This window comes from Nomascus leucogenys, chromosome 10 (assembly GCF_006542625.1).
Source record: "Nomascus leucogenys isolate Asia chromosome 10, Asia_NLE_v1, whole genome shotgun sequence".
In the NCBI taxonomy this organism is placed as follows: domain Eukaryota; kingdom Metazoa; phylum Chordata; class Mammalia; order Primates; family Hylobatidae; genus Nomascus; species Nomascus leucogenys.
Genome location: NC_044390.1, coordinates 53,042,187 through 53,064,042, shown reverse-complemented (window position 1 = coordinate 53,064,042; position 21,856 = coordinate 53,042,187). Strand labels below are relative to the sequence as shown.

General features: G+C 54.8%; 1 protein-coding gene across 8 annotated transcripts in view; it reads left to right on the top strand.

Annotated features, from left to right (window-relative positions):
- The first annotated feature begins 391 nt into the window (after positions 1-391).
- MAST3 (microtubule associated serine/threonine kinase 3) overlaps positions 392-21,856 on the top strand; it is a 52,763-nt gene continuing 31,298 nt past the window's right edge. For 2 of the 8 annotated variants that reach the window (XM_030820409.1, XM_030820407.1), the window contains exons 1-2: positions 392-465; positions 10,435-10,466. In XM_030820409.1, the coding sequence (XP_030676269.1) occupies positions 427-465; positions 10,435-10,466 (71 nt within the window). In that variant the 5' untranslated portion in view covers positions 392-426. Of the gene's footprint in view, positions 466-10,434; positions 10,467-12,981; positions 13,209-13,494; positions 13,585-21,230; positions 21,518-21,856 lie in introns of those variants that run through there. The other 6 variants (XM_030820403.1, XM_030820402.1, XM_030820405.1 and 3 more) reach the window with 3 other exon arrangements.

Below are 21,856 nucleotides of genomic sequence, written 5' to 3'. Positions count from 1 at the left end.
TTTTTTTTTTTTTAGTAGAGACAGGGTTTCACCATGTTGGCCATGGTGGTCTCGAACTCCTGACCTCAAGTGATCTGCCCACCTCGGCCTCCCAAAGTGCTGGGATACAGGCGTGAGCCACTGCGCCCGGCCAATGCGCTGGGCACATTGATTAACCTATCTTAGCCTCAGTTTCTTCATCTGCAAAATGGGGCTGAATGATGCTCCCTTACTTCTGAGAGGATTCATGCAAAATATTTACTTCTGCGCTCTGCTGGATGGGCGGGGCCAGCTCGCCCAGTGGGGGCGGGGCCCTGTGGTCGGGCTCCCGGGAGGGGCGGGGCCAGGCCGCATCAGCTGACCGGCCTGGCCAATGGCACCTGGCGGCGGGGCCTGGCAGGCCGGGGCGGGGCCGGGGGCGGGCCTGGCGGCGCGGACTCCCTGGCCATGGACGAGTCGAGCCTCCTGCGGCGCCGCGGGCTCCAGGTGAGGCCCCTGCGCGGGCGGGCGGGAGGCGGAGGGCGCGGCCAAGTGGACGCGGCCTGAAAAGTGCCGGGGGGGGCGGGGCCTTCACGGGCTGTAGGGAAACTGAGGCAGAGGGTGAGGAACGCTCAGATCGCTTCTTTTTGACCACCCGCTTCTCAAAGTGCTTTTTCTCCTGGTGGGAAGGGGGAAGGTGCCCCCCTTGGACATCTAGGGAAACTGAGGCTCCGAGCGATGGCGTGGGAGGAAGAGGCTGAGGGCTCTGCCCCTCCCAACCAGCTGTTCTAATAATAATGCTAGCAACAGCAGCCAGAGAGCTCACCATATGTTCATGGTTGTTTTTGTCCTATTACTAGCGATGTATTAATATTAGTTCATATGTATTAATACCTCTTTGGGTCGTAGCTGCACCACAGTACACCCTCAGCTCAGCCCTACGACGACCTGGGGAGGTTGGGGCTGTCAGGCGCCCATTTGTCAGAATAAGGAAACTGAGGCTCTAGTCCCGGAAAGCCACTCTCCAGAGGTCGCCTAGCTGGGATTCGATCCTGCGCCCTCAACCAGCTCTCTTACTGCACAAGGTGCTGCCAACCAGCAGTGTGACCTGGGGGGAGGGCACCCTTGCTTCTCTGGGCCTCAGTTTTCCAACGAGCCATAGGGTCCTCCTTTTACCGAATTTATGTTTGGGAGGCTGTGTCATCAGGAGGTAGGGACACAGGCGTCGGGGACAGCAGAAGCCTAAGTTTGAAGCCACACAGGGGCTACATGACCCCGGGCAGCCACCCCTTGACTTCTGTGGGCCTCAGTTTCCCCATCATAAGAAATGAAAAACGGGAATTAAGATTTGGCCATTTTCCTCTGGGACTTAGACCACACCCTTAAGAAGCCACCAAGTTTTCAGGTAGGGAACCTGGGATTCAGCACTTACCCAGCGAACATTTATGGAGCGCCTGCTGTGTGCCTGGCTCTGGAGAGGCAGCAGAGTGTTCTGCAACCTCTGGAGCTGCCCTCCTAGAAATCCCAAACTGTTGGGGGAGGTAGACGCCAGAGCAGCGGTGACCCCACGGAGTGATCGGTTGTGATAAGGGACTCACAGCAAGTGAAGAAGGCGCCTGACCCAGGAATTGCTGGGAGCCCTGGGGTAGAGGAGGCAGCCAAGGGTGGCGAGGCATTGCAGCGGGGTATTTAGGGAAATGAAAGAGGTTGACAGAAGCTGGAACCTAGGGAGGACTGAGCAGGTGGGGTGGGGGTCGGGGACTGAGGTTAGCTCCGGGCCGGTTGAGGGGGTGAGAGGAATGGGGCCGGCGGGTCTCCAACCTGGAGCCGCACCGGTAGCTGCGGGACTGCGAACTCAGCAGGTGATGGGAAGCCAGGTCGGGAGTGGTCAGGGAAGGCACGGGCTGAGCTGCAGATCAGAGACACCCGGTCTCTGGCCGCGCGGGGGTGGGGCAGAACTGGAGGCGCTGAGGCCAGAGGCAAGAGTGGGGGACTTGGGCGGAAAGGAGGGGGCGGGGCGGGATTGGCGAGCAGCGTGGTGTTGGTGGGGGGGCAGCCCCGCCTCCAGCCCCAGTTAGATGCCAACCCGCCCGCAGCCTCTTAAAATAGAGAAACCGCCTCCGGGTAGGCGAATGGGGGTGCTGCTGACGTCAGGAAGTGGGGCCTGTTCCATGGTGGGGGGGTCAAACATTTCCTGATGATAAGTTCTATGTTACAAAAGGGGAAACTGAGGTTCAGAAAAGCATAGCCACTGTCCGGGTTTCACAAAGTATAGGTGACAGAGTCAGACAGGATTTGAACCCAAGCAGTTCCGGCTTCCTCTCCAAACCAACCCAGCACAGGTGTCCCTCCACGAAGGTGGAGGGATGAGCACGGATTCCCCAACTGAATGATGACATTCCGGGCAGAGGCCACAGCACGTGCAAAGGCCCAGAGGCATGTCGCCTTTCTTACCTGTTTATATGGGGAAACAAGAACTTGAACCTATTTCTTAGCACTAGAGGCTGATGGCCAGGACTTAATGCCTCCAGGGCCTTCAGTGCTGATTTTGAAGAGGTTAGACTTTCCCCCTAGGGTGATGGGGAGCTATGGAAGGCGCTGGAGCAGGAGAGGACATGCCCATATTGAGGGGCTGGGAAGACTCCTCTGGAGGGCTAGGAACAGGAGTGGGGGAATCAAAAAGGGCAGGAAGCCAGGAAGGAGCATGGAATGAAAGTCTAAGTGTACCTGGTGTGGTGGCTCATGACTGTAGTCCCAGCTACTCAAGGAGGCTGAGGCAGAAGGATCTCTCTTTTTTTTTTTTTTTTTTTTTTTTTTTTTTTTTTTTTTGAGAAGGAATCTTGCTCTATTACCCAGGCTGGAGTCCAGTGGCGCAATCTCGGCTCACTGCAACCTCCACCTCCCGGGTTCAAGTAATTCTCCCTGCCTCAGCCTCCCGAGTAGCTGGGATTACGGGCACATGTCACCACGCCCGGCTAATTTTTGTATTTTTAATAGAAACGGGGTTTTGCCATGTTGGCCAGGCTGGTCTCAAACTCCTGACCTCAGGTGATCCGCCCACCTCGGCCTCCCAAAGTGCTGGAATTACAGGCGTGAGCCACCGCGCCCAGCCAAGAAGGATCTCTTGAGCCCAGGAGTTTGAGGCTATAGTGAGCCATGATCACGAGACCCAACTCAAAAATAAATGTAAAGGTCCAAGTGGGAGAAGATTAAAATAATAATAAAATAATAGTAAAGTGGGAATAACCGTTCATATTAACAGGCTAAGCCCTCTCATGCATTCAATTCTCCTAACAGCCCGAGTGGTCAGTGCTATTATTAGTTCCATTTTTCAGAGGAAGAAACTGAGACCCAAAGAGGGAAGTACCCACCAGAAAGCCAGAGAAATTCTAACCAATCTGGCACCTGAAGGTGTTGTCTTCATCAGCCCCAGTTTGGGGTCTCTTTTGACTGGAAACCTTGTTAATGGTCCAGGAGCACCCCAGCCAATCAGGGGGCAAATCGCTGATGCGAGCCAATCAGATTTCCTGGAGGCCAACGGCCAAAGAGTCCATTCACAAACGGGTGCTGACCGGCCAATCCAGACGGATAGCCCAGGGCATCCTCTCCGGTGGTGACAATGTGAGGCGTGCTCTTGGCTGTGTGCAGAAGAGGTCTGAAAAAGGATCCGGCCTGGCCCGCGGGAGGCCAGTTTGCGACAGCCCTGGGTCCAGGGAGGAGGTGGAGACCTTCCCAGTTTGGGTTAAACTCAGCCTCACGCATAACGTGTGCAGGCACCGGGTAACGTGAGCTATTATTACTACTGCTACTATTATCTTATTACATTTATCATCTCCTACTTGGACCTTTGCTTTACACATGACCGAATTTCAAAACACCAGGTCCCACAAACAGAGCATCCCCCGGCAGAGAAGGGCTAGAGCCTGTATCTGGACTTTTGTCTCTGCGGCTGCTGGGGTGGCTCCCCTAGGTTCAGCCCTCAAAGGTGATCCTGCTTTCTCATGGACCGCTTCCACTTATTTTCCTCCTCCTCCTCCTTCTCCTCCTCCTCCTCCTCCTCCTCCTCCTCCTCCTCCTCCTCCTCCTCCTCCTCCTCCTCCAGGAAGCCCTCAGGCTGGTGCCATGTGGTCCATGCTGACTTCTCTCCCATTTAATTCCAGGGGCATCGAACTTCCAACCAGGCTTGGTGCCCAGCAGGCTGAGTCTCACATCACTTTGCACGTGCTGTTTGCTGGGCATGGACTGGTGTTTTCCATGTGCCTGCTGGCTTTGTCTGACACCCCCTACTCCAGGAACCCCTTAGCTCTCCTCTCTGTGTGCCTCCAACCCCTCTTCTCCCTTCGAGTCTCTCTTTTTTTAGACAGGATCTTGCCCTGTCGCCCCGGCTGGAGTGCAGTGGCCCAGGCTGGAGTGCAGTGGCGCGATCTTGGCTCACTGCAGCCTCTGTCACCTGGATACAAGCGATTCTCACTGCCTCAGCCTCCTGAGTAGCTGGATTACAGGCGAGCGCCACCACATCCGACTAATTTAATTTTTGTATTTTTTAGTAGAGATGGTGTTTCACCATGTTGGCCAGAATGGCCTCAAACTCTTCTTTTAAATTTTTTTTTATTTTTGAGATGGAGTCTTGCTCTGTTGCCCAGGCTGGAGTGCAGTGGCGTGATCTCTGCTCACTGCAAGCTTCGCCTCCCAGGTTCACGCCATTTTCCTGCCTCAGCCTCCCAAGTAGCTGGAACTACAGGCGCCTGCCACCACACCCAGCTAATTTTTTGTATTTTTAGTAGAGACGGGGTTTCACCGTGTTAGCCAGGATGGTCTTGATCTCCTGACTTCGTGATCCTCCCGCCTCGGCCTCCCAAAGTGCTGAGATTACAGGTGTGAGCCACTGCGCCCAGCCTTTTTTTTTTTTTTTTTGAAACAGAGTTTCACTCTTTTTTTTTTTTTTTTGAGACGGAGTCTCGCTCTGTCACCCAGGCTGGAGTGCAGTGGCGCGATCTCGGCTCACTGCAAGCTCCGCCTCCTGGGCTCACGCCATTCTCCTGCCTCAGCCTCTCCGAGTAGCTGGGACTACAGGCGCCCGCCACCACGCCCGGCTAATTTTTTTTTTGTATTTTTAGTAGAGACGGGGTTTCACCGTGGTCTCGATCTCCTGACCTCGTGATCCGCCCGCCTCGGCCTCCCAAAGTGCTGGGATTACAAGCGTGAGCCACCGCGCCCGGCCCAGAGTTTCACTCTTTCGCTCTTCTTGCCCAGGCTGGAGTGCAATCGCACGATCTTGGCTCACCGCAACCTCTGCCCCCGAGTTCAAGCGATTCTCCTGCCTCAGCATCCCACGCAGCTAGGATTACAGGCGTGCGCCACCACATCTTTCTAATTTTGTATTTTTAGTAGAGATGGGGTTTCTCCATGTTGGTCAGGCTGGTCTCGAACTCCCGACCTCAGGTGATCCGCCTGCCTCGGCCCCCCAAAGTCCTGGGATTACAGGCATGAGCCACCGTACCCGGCCACCTTTTTTTTTTTTTTTTGAGACGGAGTCTCACTCTGTCACCCAGGCTGGAGTGCAATGGTGTGGTCTCGGCTCACTGCAACCTCCGCCTCCCGGGTTCAAGCGATTCTCCTGCCTCGGCCTCCCAAGTAGCTGGGACTACAGGTGCCTGCCACCACATCCGGCTAATTTTTGTATTTTTAGTAGAGACGGGTTTTCACTATGTTGGCCAGGCTGATCTTGAACTCCTGACCTCGTGATCCGCCCACCTCGGCCTCCCAAAGTGCTGGGATTACAGGCATGAGCCATGGCACCAGGCCGCTTTGGGTCTCTCTTAATCCCTCCAGTATGGGGGTGCTCCTGCTGTGCTATGTCTTCTCCAAAATGGGATTTCCTCAAGGTGGGGCTAAAGCTTGTGGGGGAGGCAGCATTCCCCAGCCTGGGCAAGTGCAGATGGGTATACCATAAATATTACCTTTAAAGGGCAGTTTCAGGGGGTCGGGGCCTTCCCAATCTCCACTCCTCTGGGTGGGAACCACTCCCAGGGGAACAGCAGGCACAGAGGGGGCCGTGGGCGGAAGCAGATGGTGCGGGGACCGAAGGGTCCGGGAGTGGTGCCAGGAGAGTTCTGTGTGGTCCAGCTTCCCCGGGAGCCTTTGCAGGCAGCTGCCGATTTTGCCTCACCTCTCTCTGCCACTTTAAAAAAAAACATCTTCAGGCCAGGCACAGCGGCTCAGACCTGTAATCCAGCATTTTGGGAGGCCGAGACGGGAGGACCCCTTGAGGTCAGGAGGTCAAGACCAGCCTGACCAACATGGTGAAATCCCATCTCCACTAAAAATACAAAATTAGCCAAGCATGGTGGTGGGCGCCTGTAATCCCAGCTACCTGGGAGGCTGAGGCAGGAGAATCGCTTGAACCCAGGAGGCGGAGGTTGCAGTGAGCCAAGATCGCACCATTGCACTCCAGCCTGGGCGACAGAGCAAGACTCCATCTGAAAAAAAACAAACCAACGAAATATTCACATCTTTTTGTCTTTTGGAAGCAACTTTCAACTGGTGGTTATTATTCACCTCTTGATCATTGTCTTGACTCCCATCCATCAAAGTCTCCCCCAGCACTAGGCCCTGAGCTTGCTACTCATTGATTCCTCCAGGGACACTATGTCACTGGGCCATTTTCCAAATGAGGAAACTGAGGCACAGAGGGGTTAAGTCACTTGTCGGGTCACACAGTGCAGAAGTGGGGGAGCCAGACTGGGAACCTAGGACTGTCAGAGTTTTGGAAGGAAATGCCTGGATGGGGTGCAAGTGGGACCCCCCACCAGGGTTCAAATCCCTCCCTGTTTCATGTGGGATAGTGGAGGAAGTGGTATAAGATCCCACAACTGGCTGGGTGCAGTGGCTCATGCCTGTAATCCCAGCACTTTGGGAGGCCAAGGCAGGTGGATCACTTGAGACCAGGAGTTCAAGACCAACCTGGGCAACATGGTGAAACCTCATCTCTACAAAAAATACAAAAATTAGCTGGGTATGGTGGCACATGCCCACAATCCCAGCTACTCAGGAGGCGGAGGTTGCAGTGAGCCAAGATTGCACCACTGCATTCCAGTCTGGGCGACACGGTGAGACGCTGTCTCAAAAAAAAAAAAAAAAAAAAAATCCCACAACTATTGGAAGGGGCAGAAGGAGACCCTAATGGCCACGGTGATGGTGGTGATGGTTCCATCACCATGACTGCTTGAACTAAACGTAATGAGTTGTCTGTCCTCAGACATATTCAAGCAGTCAGGGAGACCTCCGAGGGGTAGATTATTCTCCTCCCATCGTGACAACTTGGTTTTCTGAGCGCAGAGCAGCTGAAGTCAGGCTTGGGGTGACCCCACACCCCCGCGACCCTTCCCCGCCTCTCCCGGGAGACCTTGCCCTCCCAGCTGGGTCATCCAGCAGCCCAGCAGCTTCCGGCCCCCTCCAATTGGCTGTAGGGGCCGATGGCGTCACTGGTTGCTATGGCGAACACCCAGATCACGACGTGGGCAGCCTGGAGCCCACCAAAGTAAAAATAGTCGTGTGTCCCCAACGTGGCCGCCCTGATGTGTGGAGGGAGGGTGTCCTGAGACCCAGTTTCCTGCCTCTCACTCCACTAAGAGACGTGGGCAGCCGACTTTCCTCTGCACCTAAGTTTACCTGCCAGTAAAACAGCCCTTACCCGCGGTTCGTATGAAGCGGCTCAGTAAATGCAAGGACAGTTACCAGGTATTATGATAGCTTCCATAGTCCCTTGCTGAGCTCAACAATAGTACAACAGCACACAACAGCAGCAATAGTAATGGCTGATCACAATTAACCCAGAATCCTCCTCACGTCATCTCCAGTTACAGATGGGGAAACTGAGGCACGGGGCATACAAATAACTTGCATGGCCAGGAAGAAACAGAGCATTGAACTGGACTCAGGTCTGGCTGTCCCCAAATTCTAAACTTGTGCCACATGGCATTCTGAGAATTTAAAAACCCTCATGATTGACCGGGTGCGATGTCTTACGCTGTAATCCCAGCCCTTTGGGAGGCTAAGGCGGATGGATCACTTGAGGTCAGGAGTTCGAGACCAGCCTGGGCAACATAGTGAAACCTCGTCTCTGCTAAATATACAAAAATTAGCCGGGCGTGCTGGCACACACCTGTAACCCCAGTTACTTGGGAGGCTGAGTCAGGAGAATCGCTTGAACCCAAGAGGCAGAGGTTTCAGTGAACCAAGATTGCACCACTGCACTCCAGCCTGGCGACACAGTGAGACTCCATCTAAAAAACAAACAAACAACTGTTTTTTTGGCCAGGCATGGTGGCTTACGCTTGTAATCCCAGCATTTTGTAATCCCAGCATTTTGGGAGGCCAAAGTGGGTGGATCACCTGAGATCAGGAGTTCAAGACTAGCCTGGGCAACATGGCAAAATCCTATCTCTACTAAAAAAAAAAAAAAAAAAGTCCCAGCTACTCGGGAGGCTGAGGCAGGAGAATCGCTTGAACCCGGGAGACAGAGGTTGCAGTGAGCTGAGATTGCGTCATTGCACTCCAGCCTGGGCAACAAGAGCAAAAGTCTGTCTCAAAAAAACAAAAACAACAACAACAAAAAACCCTCTTGGGCAGGCCATGTCTGAGGATGGACTATGAGGTCACAGTGGAACACAAGCTCAGGGCTTTCTATCCTGCATGCGGTGAGGGCACCCAGAGTTGGTGCAGGTCGGCTTGCTGAGCTCTAAAAGGGTCTTCAAAAGGGAGTCACCCATCAGCCGTCCTCCCCACCCCTCCATTGGTACCCAGGGCCCAAACCTGCGTAGGCCTTGCAGCGAGTGAGGAGAGAATGGCGTTCAGACCTAGACCGAGGAGGAGAGGGACATCTGAGACGGGACAGGGAGAGGACAACTCAGGAATCTCTATTTTCTCAACAGATTATTAGTTTTTAGCCACTACTGACATACTTCTTCATAAATACAACTAATTTGTAATTTTAAATAAAATTATTATTATTTTTTAGACTTAGAGTCTTGCTCTGTCACCCAGACTAGAGTGCAATGGTGTTATCATAGTTCACTGCAACCTCCAACTCCTGGGTCAAACAATCCTCCCACCTCAGTCTCCTGAGTAGCTGGGATTACAGGCGTGCAACACCATACCTGGCTAATTTTTTTTTTCTTTTTTGAGACGGAATCTCGCGTTGTTGCCAGGCTAGAGTGCAATGGCACCATCTCAGCTCACTGCAACCTCAGCCTCCCAGGTTCAAGCGATCCTCCCGTGTAGCTGGGACTACAGACGTGCGACACTATGCCCAGCTAATTTTTGTATTTTTAGTAGAGACAGGGTTTCACCATGTTGGCCAGGATGGTCTTGATCTCTTGACCTCGTGATCTACCTGCCTTGGCCTCCCAAAGTACTGGGATTACAGGCATGAGCCACTGCACTCGGCCCTTCTTATTTATTTATTTATTTATTTATTTTTGAGATGGAGTTTCGCTCTTGTTGCCCAGGCTGGAGTGCAATGGTGCAGTCTCGGCTCACTGCAACCTCTGCCTCTTGGGTTCAAGCAATTCTCCTGCCTCAGTCTCCCAAGTAGCTGGGATTACAGGCACCCACCACCACGCCTGGCTAATCTTGTATTTTTAGTAGAGATGGGGTTTCACCATGTTGGCCAGGCTGGTCTTGAACTCCCGACCTCAGGTGATCCGCCCACCTCGGCCTCCCAAAGCTCTGGGATTACAGGTGTGAGCCACTGCGTCTGACTGGCCTGGCCTTTTTTTTTTTGAGACAGGGCTCAAGCAATCCTCCCACCTCAGCCCCCCAAGTAGCTAGGAGTACAGGCTTGAGCTGCCATGCCCAGCTAAATTTTTTTTTTTTTTTTTTTTTGTAGAGACGGGGTTTCACTATGTTGCCCAGGTTAGTTTCAAACTCCTGAACTCAAGTGATCCATCCGCCTTGGCCTCCCAAAGTGCCAGAATTATAGGCGTGAGCCGCCGCACCCGGCCTAGTCTGGCTAATTTTTTAAAAAAGTTTTGTAGAGATGGAATCTTGCTATGTTGTCCAGTCTGGCTTAAACTTCTAGGCTCAAACAACCCTCCTGCTTTGGCCTCCCAAAGTACTGAGATCACAGGTGTGAGCCACCATGCCCAGCCTAAAATATTTTTTAATGCAGGTATGGTAGGAGCTGGGTGGGGAATTAGACTGTGAATCTGGAGGGCCTCCAGGAAGAAGGGATGTTGAGTTCAGACCTGGAGTATGAGCTGCAGTTAATTAGGGCCGGAAGGGAGGGAAGGTTGTTCTGAGAGAGGACACAGATAGCGCAAAGGCCTTGAGGTAGGGCTGAGCCCAGTGTGTAGAGTGAGCGGGAAAGATGCATTGGTTGGGGCAGGGGATTGGGGATTGTGGGGGTGCATCAACGGCCAGGGGTTCTGAGGGCTAGTTTCTCTGAGAATGATCCCCATTTCTGTCTCATTGCAGAAGGAGCTGAGCCTGCCACGCCGAGGACGTGGGTGAGTTCACCTGGGGCTGGCGGGCTGTGTGGGCCCTGGTGGTCTTGGAAGTGGATATTTCAGCAACAGCCACTGAATCGTGAATGTATTTAATAATTACAGCAACACATCTCATGTTCATTCTCGTCCTCGTGTTTGCAAAGTGCTTCACAAGCACCTGGCCTCTCGCGGCAAACATGGGAGGCCACGCCAGTTTGCAAATGAGGAAGCTGAGGTGCAAAGGGGTTTCATCACCAGCTAAGCGCACTCAGCTGGGAAGGAGAGAAACTCATCTGGAATCCAGAGTCCAGATGTTGAATTTCAACTGAAGTGTATTAGAACTGGCTTGAATGCCTCCCATGATGGGGAGCTCACTTCCTTTTGGGGAACACCAGCAGAAAATCATCTCTCAGCTGGGCACGGTGGCTCCCGCCTGTAATCCCAGCACTTTGGAAGGCTGAGGCAGGCGGATCACTTGAGGCCAGAAGTTCAAGACCAGCCTGCCCAACATCGTGAAACCCCATCTCTACTAAAAATACAAAAAAATTAGCCAGGCGTGGTGGTGCACACTTGTAATCCCAGGTACTCAGGAGGCTGAGGCAGGAGATTCGCTTGAAGTGAGGTGGAAGTTGCAGTGAACCGAGCTCCCACCACCGGACTTCAACCTGGGCAACAGAGCGAGACTCCATCTAAAAAAAAAAAAAAAGAAAAGAAAAAAATCATCTCTCTTGGGGTCACATCATTGTTCCTGTAGGTTGGGTTTTTTTGTTTTGTTTTGTTTTTGAGATGGGGTCTCTCTCTGTCACCCAGGTAGTAGAATGCAGTAGTGTCATCTTGGCTCACTGCAACCACTGCCTCCCAGGTTCAAGAGAGTCTCCCGCCTCAGCCTCCAGAGTAGCTAGGACTACAGATGTGAGCCTCCACATCTGACTTGTATGTTTAGTAGAGACAGGGTCTCACTATGTTGCCCAGGCTGGTCTCAAACCCCTGGACTCAAGCGATCTGCCTGCCTCAACCTCCCAAAGTGCTGGGATTACAGGCATGAGCCACCATGCCCAGTCTAGGTTACCATTTTTTATCCCCAAAGCTTAGAGAACATTATTGTTCAATGGCTTCTTTCATTTACAGCTGAAAGAAACCAAAGGCCCGGGTGGGGAGGGGTTTACCTTGAGCTAGTGGTATGGAAGTGTGTGAGTGTGGACACCCCATCTTTGGGAGCTGCTTTTGCCTGAGTTGGGGGTGGGAATCACTCAATGAACATTTTTTTTGAGCACCTACTGTACACTGGGCCCTGCTGAAGGCAGAGGGGATACAGACAATTCAATCTCAGAGCAATGGTTGAAGTTTTGTATGCAGGAGAGAGATTAACCAGAGAAAGAGACAGAGGCGCTGGGGGTGGCTTTATCCTGAAGATCTGGGGCCTCTTGGAAGAAGTGACCTTTGAGCTTAGATCTGGAAGAAGAGGAGGAGCTGGCAGCAGGGAAGTCTGGGGAGAATGGCATTCCAGGCAGCAGGAACAGCGTGGGCAAAGTTTCTGGGGTGCCAGCACGCTTGGCGTTAGAAGAACAGCATGAAGACAAGGGTAGCTGAGTGGAGTGAGTGGAGATGAGGTGGAAGGAAGGAGAAGGAGGAGGTCCTGGGAATGAGGTCAGAGTGGCCCCCAAGCCCAGGCCATCTGCTCCTGTTCCAGTGGGGATGATACAGTTGGTGGGGAGGTGCTTGAAGGCCCCAGTGGTTGGGGGTTGCTGGGGGACTCGGACATTGCCCCGAGAGCCGGCACTGTTTCCAGCCTTGGCCCAAGCTGTGGGCAGACTGTTGGACCGTGAATCAACGAGGACTGCCGAGGGCAAAGTCCTGGACCTTGGGGCAGGACAGAGCCAAAGACTCCACAGGGATGTCCACTCCCTGCCACCTTCCCTGTGCCCCACTGGGTCCACCGGGGCCTCAAGAGGGCCAGAGAGAGACACAGGCACCTCCAGACCGTGGGGTTTGCGCTGAGAGGGAGGGAGGACAGGGCTGGCGGCGCCTGGTGCTGGTGGGGGTGTAGGGACAGCTTGGCGGAGGAGGGGCTGGTGGGGTTGGGATCGTATATGGGTGTGGGGGGCGACCTTCCTGGCAGAGAAAACAGCTGGAAGCCAGGGACTGGAGGTGTGGTCAGAGCCTCTAGTGTGCGCGGGGATGCGGAGACCCGAGCGGGTTAGGACCTCAGTGCTGAGCAGCTGGCCGGGATGCGGGGTTGGGAAGTTGGGGCGGACTGCGCTCAGATCCCGGCTCCCAGAGAGCCCCAGGGCCGGGGCGAGGGCTGAGGCCGGGCCAGGGCGGGGAGAGGCGGGGTCAGGCCGTGGAGCAATCGCGCCGACCGCGGAGCCAGTGACCGCCCTTCCCTTCCGGGACGCAGCTCGGGGGCTCCCGACCCGGCGGCCTCGGCGTCCCTGCGGCAGACAGGGCGGCACCCGCGGCTCCCCTCTCCCGCTGCGCGACCCTAGCTGCCGGGCCGGGCCTGCGCGCAGGTGCGGAGCTGCGAGCCCCGCCCCGAGGCGGAGCCAGCCCGGCCCCCAGCGGCCCAGCCCCCGCGTCTAGTCCGCCGCACCAGCCAGGCGTCTGTCCCTGCGTCCGTGTGTCCGTCCGTCGGTCCGATCGCGCCACGGTCAGGGCTTCCGGGGGCCACCAAGGGGGCGTCGGTACCCGGCCGCACAGAGGCGGCCTCTGCCTCGGCATGAAGTCCCGCAGGGACAAGCTGCACATCCCGGCGCTGACCCTCGAGTGAGTGTTGGGCAGGGCGGGGGTGTGGGGGGGTGCAGGGAGGACAGGATGACAACTACCCTCCCCCCACGTCTCTGTTCGTGTCGCCCAGAAACGCACCGCCGCCTCCGGGGAGCCCTCCCGGGCCATCGGTCTGGCCCCGCCCTCATGTCCTGAGCTGAACCCAGAATCCCCGGTCTTGGGCCCCTACTCCCTGAGGGAACCGCAGCCGCCATCCGGAGATCCGGATTCGGCCACACGAAGGGGCGGCCGCCAGGTTCACCGTCCCCGGCCTCTTTCTTTGCAGTCTGTCTCCGAGCAGCCAGAGCCCGTCCCTGCTGGGTCCCAGCAGCCCCTGCAGCCCCTGTAGCCCCTCCTTGGGCCTGCACCCCTGGAGGTAAGTGACAGCGCGTGTGGGCGGGGCGCAGACATCCTCCCTGGCACTCCAGAGCCTTGGAAACCCGCCAGACTCATCACTCTCCTCAAGATACTGTAGGTTGGTGACATCACCTCTCTGGGCCTCAGTTTACCCATCCACATAATGGCACTGCGATCCGTTCTAGGGGCTTAATGGGAAAATTCCATTTTCAGCCAGGCCAGCATCTGACAGGTGGCCAAGGAAAGGGAATAACTTAAGCTGTTGCCCAAGGACTTCCCCAAGACAGGTGCCGGATTCCCAAGCTGCTCAGGGCACTCCCTGCTGAATCGGCCTGGACTCCTGGGTGGTGACCTCAGGGAGAAAGCTCCTCCCTCTAAACACACACGCACACCCAAGGCTGAGAGGCCACCAACGAGAGCCCTGTGCATTGAGCTTAACCGAAGTGGCGCTGGGAGAAAAGAACCAGGGTGACTGAGCGCTGTCTAACCCCTTCCTGATCCCTACTTCCCAGTTAAGAAAACTGAGGCTCAGAGAGGAGATCCAGTTTTCCTGATTCAGTCCATCCCCTGGGGGCCAAGCATCAGGGACAGCTTTGCTACCAGGTCTGTTGAGGGTTCTACTGGCCGGTTGGTTGACTGTGACTGGCCAGGTTTCAGGACAGGAGGGAGTTTTGTGAGTTCCTCTCATGGTTTGGGCAAAAGTTTAGGGAGGGACCAATGTGAGGTCAATGGTGTCTATTAGAGTTATGTGGCCCATCAACCATTTACACTTTAGTATGAATGAGCTGCTTAAATCTTTCCACAGACTTTTTTTTTTTTTTTTTTTTTTTTGAGGCAGAGTCTTGTTCTGTCCCCTAGGCTGGAGTGCAGTGGTGCAATCTCAGCTTACTGCAACCTCCACCTCCCAGGTTCAAGCAATTCTCCTGTTGTAGCCTCCCAAGTAGCAGGGACTATAGGCACCTGCCACCACATCCAGCTAATTTTTGTATTTTAGTAGAGATGGGGTTTCACCATGTTGGCCGGGCTGGTCGCAAACGCCTGACCTCAAGTGATCTGCCTGCCTCAGCCTCCCCAAGTGCTGGGATTACATGCATAAGCCACACGCCAGGCCATCCACAGACCTTTAATGGGGAGAAGAGAGAACAATATGGAGCCCACATTTGGGTGCTGGGTAACAGGGAGGTGCCTTCATTCAGGCACCAAGCACTTATGAGACACCTACTGAGATCCAGTGCTAAAGGCATTGCTATAAAGAAAGCATAGTCCCTCCATCAATGGCTTCTCAGTCAGCTTGGAGAATTCAGTGATAAAAATGAATGGATAAACAAGATGTATTCAGACAGGGACCGCTTGGGGAGGTGATATTTGAGCCAAGGCCTGGGCACAGCTAAAGGAAGATTGGCACCAGCAGTGGGTACTGCATGTGCAAAGGTCCTGTGGCAGGACTGAGGTGGTGGGTTTTTTGTTTTTGTTTTTTGAGACAGAGTCTCACTTTGTCGCCCAGGTTGGACTGCAGTGGCATGATCTCGGCTCACTGCAACCTCTGCCTCCCAGGTTCAAGTGATTCTCCTGCTTCAGGCTCCGAGTAGCTGAGACTACAGGCATGCCACCACGCCCGGCTAATTTTTTGTTTGTTTGTCTGAGAAGGGATCTTGCTCTGTTGCCCAGGCTGGAGTCCAGTGGTGCCATCTCTGCTCACTGCAACCTCCGCCTCCTAGGTTCAAGTGATTCTCCTGCCTCAGCCTCCCAAGTAGCTGGGATTACAGGCACATGCCAACACTCCCGGCTAATTTTTGTATTTTCAGTAAAGATGGGGTTTCACCATGTTGGCTAGGTTGGTCTCGAACTCCTGACCTCAAGTGATTCTCCCGCCTTGGCCTCTCAAAATGCTGGGATTACAGGCATGAACTACTGAGCCTGGCCTAATGTTTGTATTTTTAGTAGAGGTGGGGTTTCATTATGTTGGCCAGGCTGGTCTTGAACTACTGACCTCAGGTGATCCACCCGCCTTGGCTTCCCAAAGTGCTAGGATTATGGGCATGAGCCACTGTGCCCCACCAGAGATTTTTTTTAAGCCTCTGTGGCTGCCTTGTGGGGAGAAAGTTCTGCTGGGGCCAGGAATGGAGGTGGCCAGAGAGAAGGAGGTGGCTAGGACAACATCCAGGACCAAGTCGAGGCATCCAATGGGAATCAGAGACTGCCATCGCCCCCATTTTGTGAAGAAAACGGGGGCATAGGACCTCAGAATGTGTTATCAGGAGCATCCTAGGAAGGTTTCGGGCCAGATCTGACTCTGTCTGAATCCTTGGCTTCCACCCCAGGTGAGGACATGATGAAGGGAGGACCCTTGTGTTGGAGGCCGCTGAGCGGATTTGACCAGTTTTAACTGGGAGGGGAGGGAGGAAGTATCTGGGGCTGAGAAAGGCCACAAGGCTGCCTCACTCACCACCAGGGGGCAGCAGAGCCACATTGCCTTGGGCCTGGCAGGGGAATGGGTCCCTGGCAGGGAAATGGGTCCCTGCCTGCCATGTTCCAAGCATCCTAGGAATAAGCTCATAATTGTCCCAAAAGAGTCCAGCCTCTACAACTCCCCTGCCTCCTTTTTTTTTTTTTTTTTTGAGACAGTCTCGCTTTGTTGCCCAGGCTAGGGTGCAGTGGTGTGATCTCTGCTCACTGCCACTTCCGCCTCCTGGGTTCAAATGAGTCTCCTGCCTCAGCCTCCCGAGTAGCTGGGATTACAGGCATGCACCACTACACCCGGCTAACATTTGGGTGTTTTTTTTTGTTTGTTTGAGATGGAGTTTTCCTCTTGTTGCACAGGCTGCAGTGAAGTGGCACGATCTTGGCTCACTGCAACCTCCGCCTCCTGGATTCAAATGATTTTCCTGCCTCAGCCTCGTGAGTAGCTGGGATTACAGGCGTCTGCCACCACTCCCAGCTAATTTTTTGTATTTTTAGTAGAGATGGGGTTTCACCATGTTGGCCAGGCTGGTCTCAAACTCCTGACTTCAGGTGATCTACCCGCCATGGCCTCCCACAGTGCTGGAATTACAAGCGTGAGCCACTGCGCCTGGCCTAATCTTTATATTTTTAGTAGAGACAGGGTTTCACCATGTTGACCAGGCTGGTCTTGAACTCCTGACCTCAGGTGATCCACCCGCCTTGGCCTTCCACGGTGCTGGAATTACTGGCATGAGCCATTGTGCCTGGACTTGCAACTTCCCTGCTTCCATTCTATCCATCTCCCCGTCGCTCACTTGGCTCCAGCCACACGGCTGATCCTCCAGAATGCAGGCTGGTCCAGCCTCAGGGCCTTTGCACTTGCTGTCCCCACTGCCCAGAGCTCCATTCCCTCCTTTCTTCTTCCGTCACATCCTCATCAAGGCCTCAGCCTCAAATAGGAAGCCTTCCCCAACCACCCCCTCCTTCCAGGCCCCACAAGCATGGGGTATAATATGCATTATACCTGTCCATTTCCACATCCAGAGCCCAGGGATTTTCTTTTTCTTTTCTTTTTTTTTTTTTTTAAGACAGTCTTGCTCTGTTACCCAGGCTGGAGTACAGTAGTGCAATATCTCGGCTCACTGCAACATTTACCTCCTGGGTTCAAGTGATTCTCCTGCCTCAGCCTCCCAAGTAGCTGGGATTACAGGCATGCACCATCACGCCCGGCTAATTTTGTACTTTTAGTAGAGACAGAGTTTCACCATGTTAGCCAGGCTGGTCTCGAACTCCTGAGTTCAAGTGATCTGCCCATCTCAGCCTCCTAAAATGTTGGGATTATAGGCATGAGCCACAGCACCCAGCCAACCCCAGAGATTTAATTTCCACATTGTCTTGTGTGATTATCCAGTTATTTTTCTCACCCAGAGGTTTGACAGCCTCTCCGGGACCAGACCTTGTCTGTCCTGGTCATATTGTAGCCGCAGGGCAGGCCCAGGGTATATACAGCAGGTGCTCAGTTAATGCATGTGGCTTAGATGAATGGGCAGTATCTGGGAGGGCTGTCCTTGTGGTGGTGATGGCATTGGGGGTTGGGAGTGGTGTTGAAGAAGGCCATGAGTTGGGCGCTCATAGACAAAGTGGCTGTTCCAGGCAGCAACAGCATCATCAGAGACACATTCCTTCTGGAGCCTCAAATCCCAAGGGCAGGAAGAATGTGGATTTTCTACCTAGGGCACTAGGAGCCATACAGTGTGGTGCTGGGAGGGGCACAGATATATGAGCAGGTGGGAAGCGCTGGGGTAGTCCCACTAAAAAGGGGCCGTTGAATGGGGGTGTCTGTATATCTACCCGAGACTTGGGCATTTACAGTCACAGCACAGTCAGGGAGAGTCAAATGCCGATGTCACAGAGTTTGTCAGGGACACGGCTAGGATGTGACCTCTGGGAGAGGGATTCACCCAGGAATGCAGTTTTGTTTTGCTGTAAGAGCAATAGGGAGCCATGGAGGGTTTGTGAGCAGGGGAAGGGCATGATCTGGGGAGCAGTGGGCTGACACCAGAGCTCAGTGGCTCAGCCAGCCTTTCATAGAAGGCCTTCACCATGGCAGCAGGCCCTCTGGATTGTCAGCTGCAGCCCTGTTTTGCAGAGAGGGAAACTGAGGACAAATGAGCATGGGAGAAGGTTCTCTCCCTGCTACAGATGTCAGGGCAGTGGGTGTACGTAATAGGGGGTGTGTAGGTGTTACTGGGTGTAGCTGTGGCTGGGGAAGAGGGGGCAGTGCCTTTACCAAGTGTATGCAAAAGTGTGTCCCCGTGCATGTGGGATGGCTCAGCACGTAGTGACAGCAAGTGGAGACTGTGGCCCCATCCCCACTTGGGTCCTCAGACTCAAGAGAATCTGTACTCCGCATGAGGCTTGGGCTGCATACCTGGGGGTCATAGGTGACCACTCCCATACTCATCACCATCTCTGGTGGCCTCAAAACCACCATCTCCCCTAGTCTCAAAACAAGTCCCAAATCCACCCACTTTTTTCCATAGCTTCAATATTCCCCTCCCAGACACCGTCCCAGCCCCTTACTGGCCTCCTGCTACCTTCATTCCTGTCCCCCAACAGTCTGCTCCCCATAGCAGACATAAGGGGGTTTACAAACATAGTCTAGATCATACCCCTTCTCTGCTCAGGCACCCTCTATGACTCCCCATTGCTCCTACAATAAAATTGCACTCCTCCCTGCAGCCCACAAGGCTTATGTGGTCAGCCCCGCTGGCATTTTGCCCTCAGTGCTGCCTCAGAGAGCTGTGCCCTTTGCCTGGGACACGCTTTCTGCATAGCCAGCTCCTTCCTCCTCCATTTCTAGCTGGCTGCAGCATTACCTCCTCTGAGAGGCCTCCTGGCTAAAGTCGCCCCTTGCAGTGTTCTCACCTTTCTCTTCCCTTCTCAGCCTTGGTATTTGAAATTATCCTTTTTTTTTTTTTTTTTTGAGATGGAGTCTCGCTCTGTCACCCAGGCTGGAGTGCATTGGTACGATCTCGGCCCACTGCAACCTCCACCTCCCGGGTGCAAGTGATTCTCCTGCCTCAGCCTCCTGAGCAGCTGGGAATACAGGCATGCACCACCATGCCCAGTTATTTCTTTTGTATTTTTATTTATTTATTATTTTTATTATTATTTTTTTTTTTTTGAGACAGAGTTTCGCTGTTGTTGCCCAGGATGGAGTGCAATGGTGCTATCTCAGCTCACTGCAATCTCCGCCTCCTGGGTTCAAGCAATTCTCCTGCCTCAGCCTCCCAAGTAGTTGGGATTATAGGGACGCGCCACCACGCCCAGCTAATTTTGTATTTTTTTTAGTAGAGACTGGGTTTCACCATGTTGGCCATGCTGGTCTCAAACTCCTGACGTCAGGTGATCTGCCTGCTTCAGCCTCCCAAAGTGCTGGGATTACAGGTGTGAGCCACCACGCCCAGTCAAAATTATCTTGCTCATTGAATTGTTTCCTGTTGGCTGGGCACGGTGGCTCACGCCTGTAATCCTGGCACTTTGGGAGGCCGAGGCGGGCGGATCACCTGAGGTCAGGAGTTTGAGACCAGCCTGGCCAACATGGTGAAACTCCATCTCTACTAAAAATACAAAAAATTAGCTGGGCGTGGTGGTGCAACACCTGTAATCCCAGCTACTCGGGAGGCTGAGACAGGAGAATCGCTTGAACCCAGGAGGCAGGGGTTGCAGTGAGCCGAGATGGTGCCACTGCACTCCACCACACTTGGCCTCACCCAGGCTGGGTTTTTTTGTTTTGTTTTGTTTCGTTTCGTGATGGAGTCTTGCTCTGTCGCCGAGATCTGGCGCGATCTCGGCTCATTGCAAGCTCCGCCTCCCAGGTTCACGCCATTCTCCTGCCTCAGCCTCCGGAGTAGCTGGGACTACAGGCGCCCGCCACCACGCCCGGCTGGTTTTAAACCAAGGCTGGGGAAAGCCGGTTGGAGGTTGGGTGTGGTGGTTCACGCCTGTAATCCCAGCTACTTGGAGGCTGAGGCAGGAGAATCGCTTGAACCCGGGAGGTGGAGGCTGCAGTAAGCTGAGATTGCGCCATTGCACTCCAGCCTGGGCAACGACAGCGAAACTCTGGCTCAAAAAAAAAAAAATTGTCTCTTTAGATATGAAGCCTGGGCTCCAGCATTGGGCCTGGACTGGGTCGCAAAGTGTCCTGGGGCCCAGGAAGGGGCATCCCTCATGATGACACTGCCCCTGACTTGCCTGGGCTGTCATGACAGGAGAAAGCATTAATTCAGTCTCTACGGTGGGAGACACTTCTGCTTCCATAGTGGCTTCCATAGTGAACACATATTGTACCCTCAGCCCTGTTCCAGGCTCTGTGTCTCAGATTTTATTCTGTTTTCAGTATGTGGGATGTTATGCATGGGGAAACAGAGGTCTGGAGGTTAGCCTGATGCTATCGTTTACAGAGATAAATTATATAGAGATATGGAACATATACCAGGTGCCCTTGGAAGTGCCCCCTTACATCTGATTTGTGTAATCCTCATGTCAGTCCAGTTTTCCTCCAATTTCACAGTTGAGGAGACTGAGGCTGGAGTTCAATCAGGTGGCTGATTCCTAACTGAGGCAGGGCTGATGGCCTTTCCCGCCACACACAGGCAGAGCACGCCCCGACTCAATTTGCCAAACACACCCTCTATGCCAGTCCGGTTCTGGGAGCTGCTAGGACCCTAAGGAGCCCCCAACCTGGGGAAGACAGAGCCGGACAGACAGGAAAGCGGGTTTTTCAGAGGAGAGGACGCAGTCTTGCCAGGCTAGATTCCAAGCAGTGGGGCCAGAGTGGGCGTGGTAGCATGAGCCGGGCCAGGACGCTGGGGTGGGTCTTGGGTGCCGCACTGAGAAAGGGTCAGTGCTCTGGGAGAGGGGAAAAAGAGGGAGGGAGCGATTAGATTTACATTTTAGCAGAAAGGAGCCAAAATGCCTGCCCCTGGCTCGAGGTTAAGGTGCCGCCAACGCCCCGCCCCCGCCGCCCGCGGTCATAGCAACGCCCTGCCTCAGCCGCCCGCGGCCCTAGCAACGCTCCGCCTCTCCGCCCGCGGCCATGGCAGCGCCCCGCCCACTCGCCGGCACGCGGGTCCGCCGGCCTGGCTTCCGCGTCGCTCGCTCCGCCTCCCGGCAGGCCCCGCCCCCAACGGCCCCGCCCCCGCACTCGCCTGGGCGGAGTTCCCGGCCGCGCTCGGGGGCGCGCGCTTCCTTCTCGCCGCCCCCCTTTCCCCGCAGCCCCGTGCGCCCCCGTCCCTGTCCGGCTCCGCGGGGCTCCTGGGGCCGATCCCGCCGCCGAGGTTCGCGCCCCGCCGCCGCCGGCTGCGCCCCCGCGCCTTCCCGGCCTCGGGCGGCGGCGGCGGCACAAAGGGAAGCAGCATGTCCGACCCCAGCTACTGGACGGCGGTGGCGGCTCCGGGCCATCGCAGCCGCCTGGCAAAAGGCGCACTGCTGCAGCGCTCCAAGAGGTAGGGGGCACGGCGCCGAGGAAGGCTCGGCGGCCAGCCGAGCAAACAGGAGTTGCCAGAAGTGTGTCCTGGCCTCGTGGCGCGGACCACGGCGAGCGTCTTTCTGTGGCAGCAGTGGGAAGGGGGGAGGACGCCTGTGGATCGAGGTGTCCCCTGGGGTCCCTGGCACCCTCCTTTCGCCCCTCGTTCCCTGGACTGGGGTGTCTGTACGCCAGCGTCGCAGCTGGGGTGGTGACAGACAGGAGTGAGTTGAGACTGAGCTAGGATTTGAACCCGGGTGTCCGGGGCTGGGCAGAACCAGGGAGGAACTTCTTGGAAAAACTGAGGCTGATCTGTCCC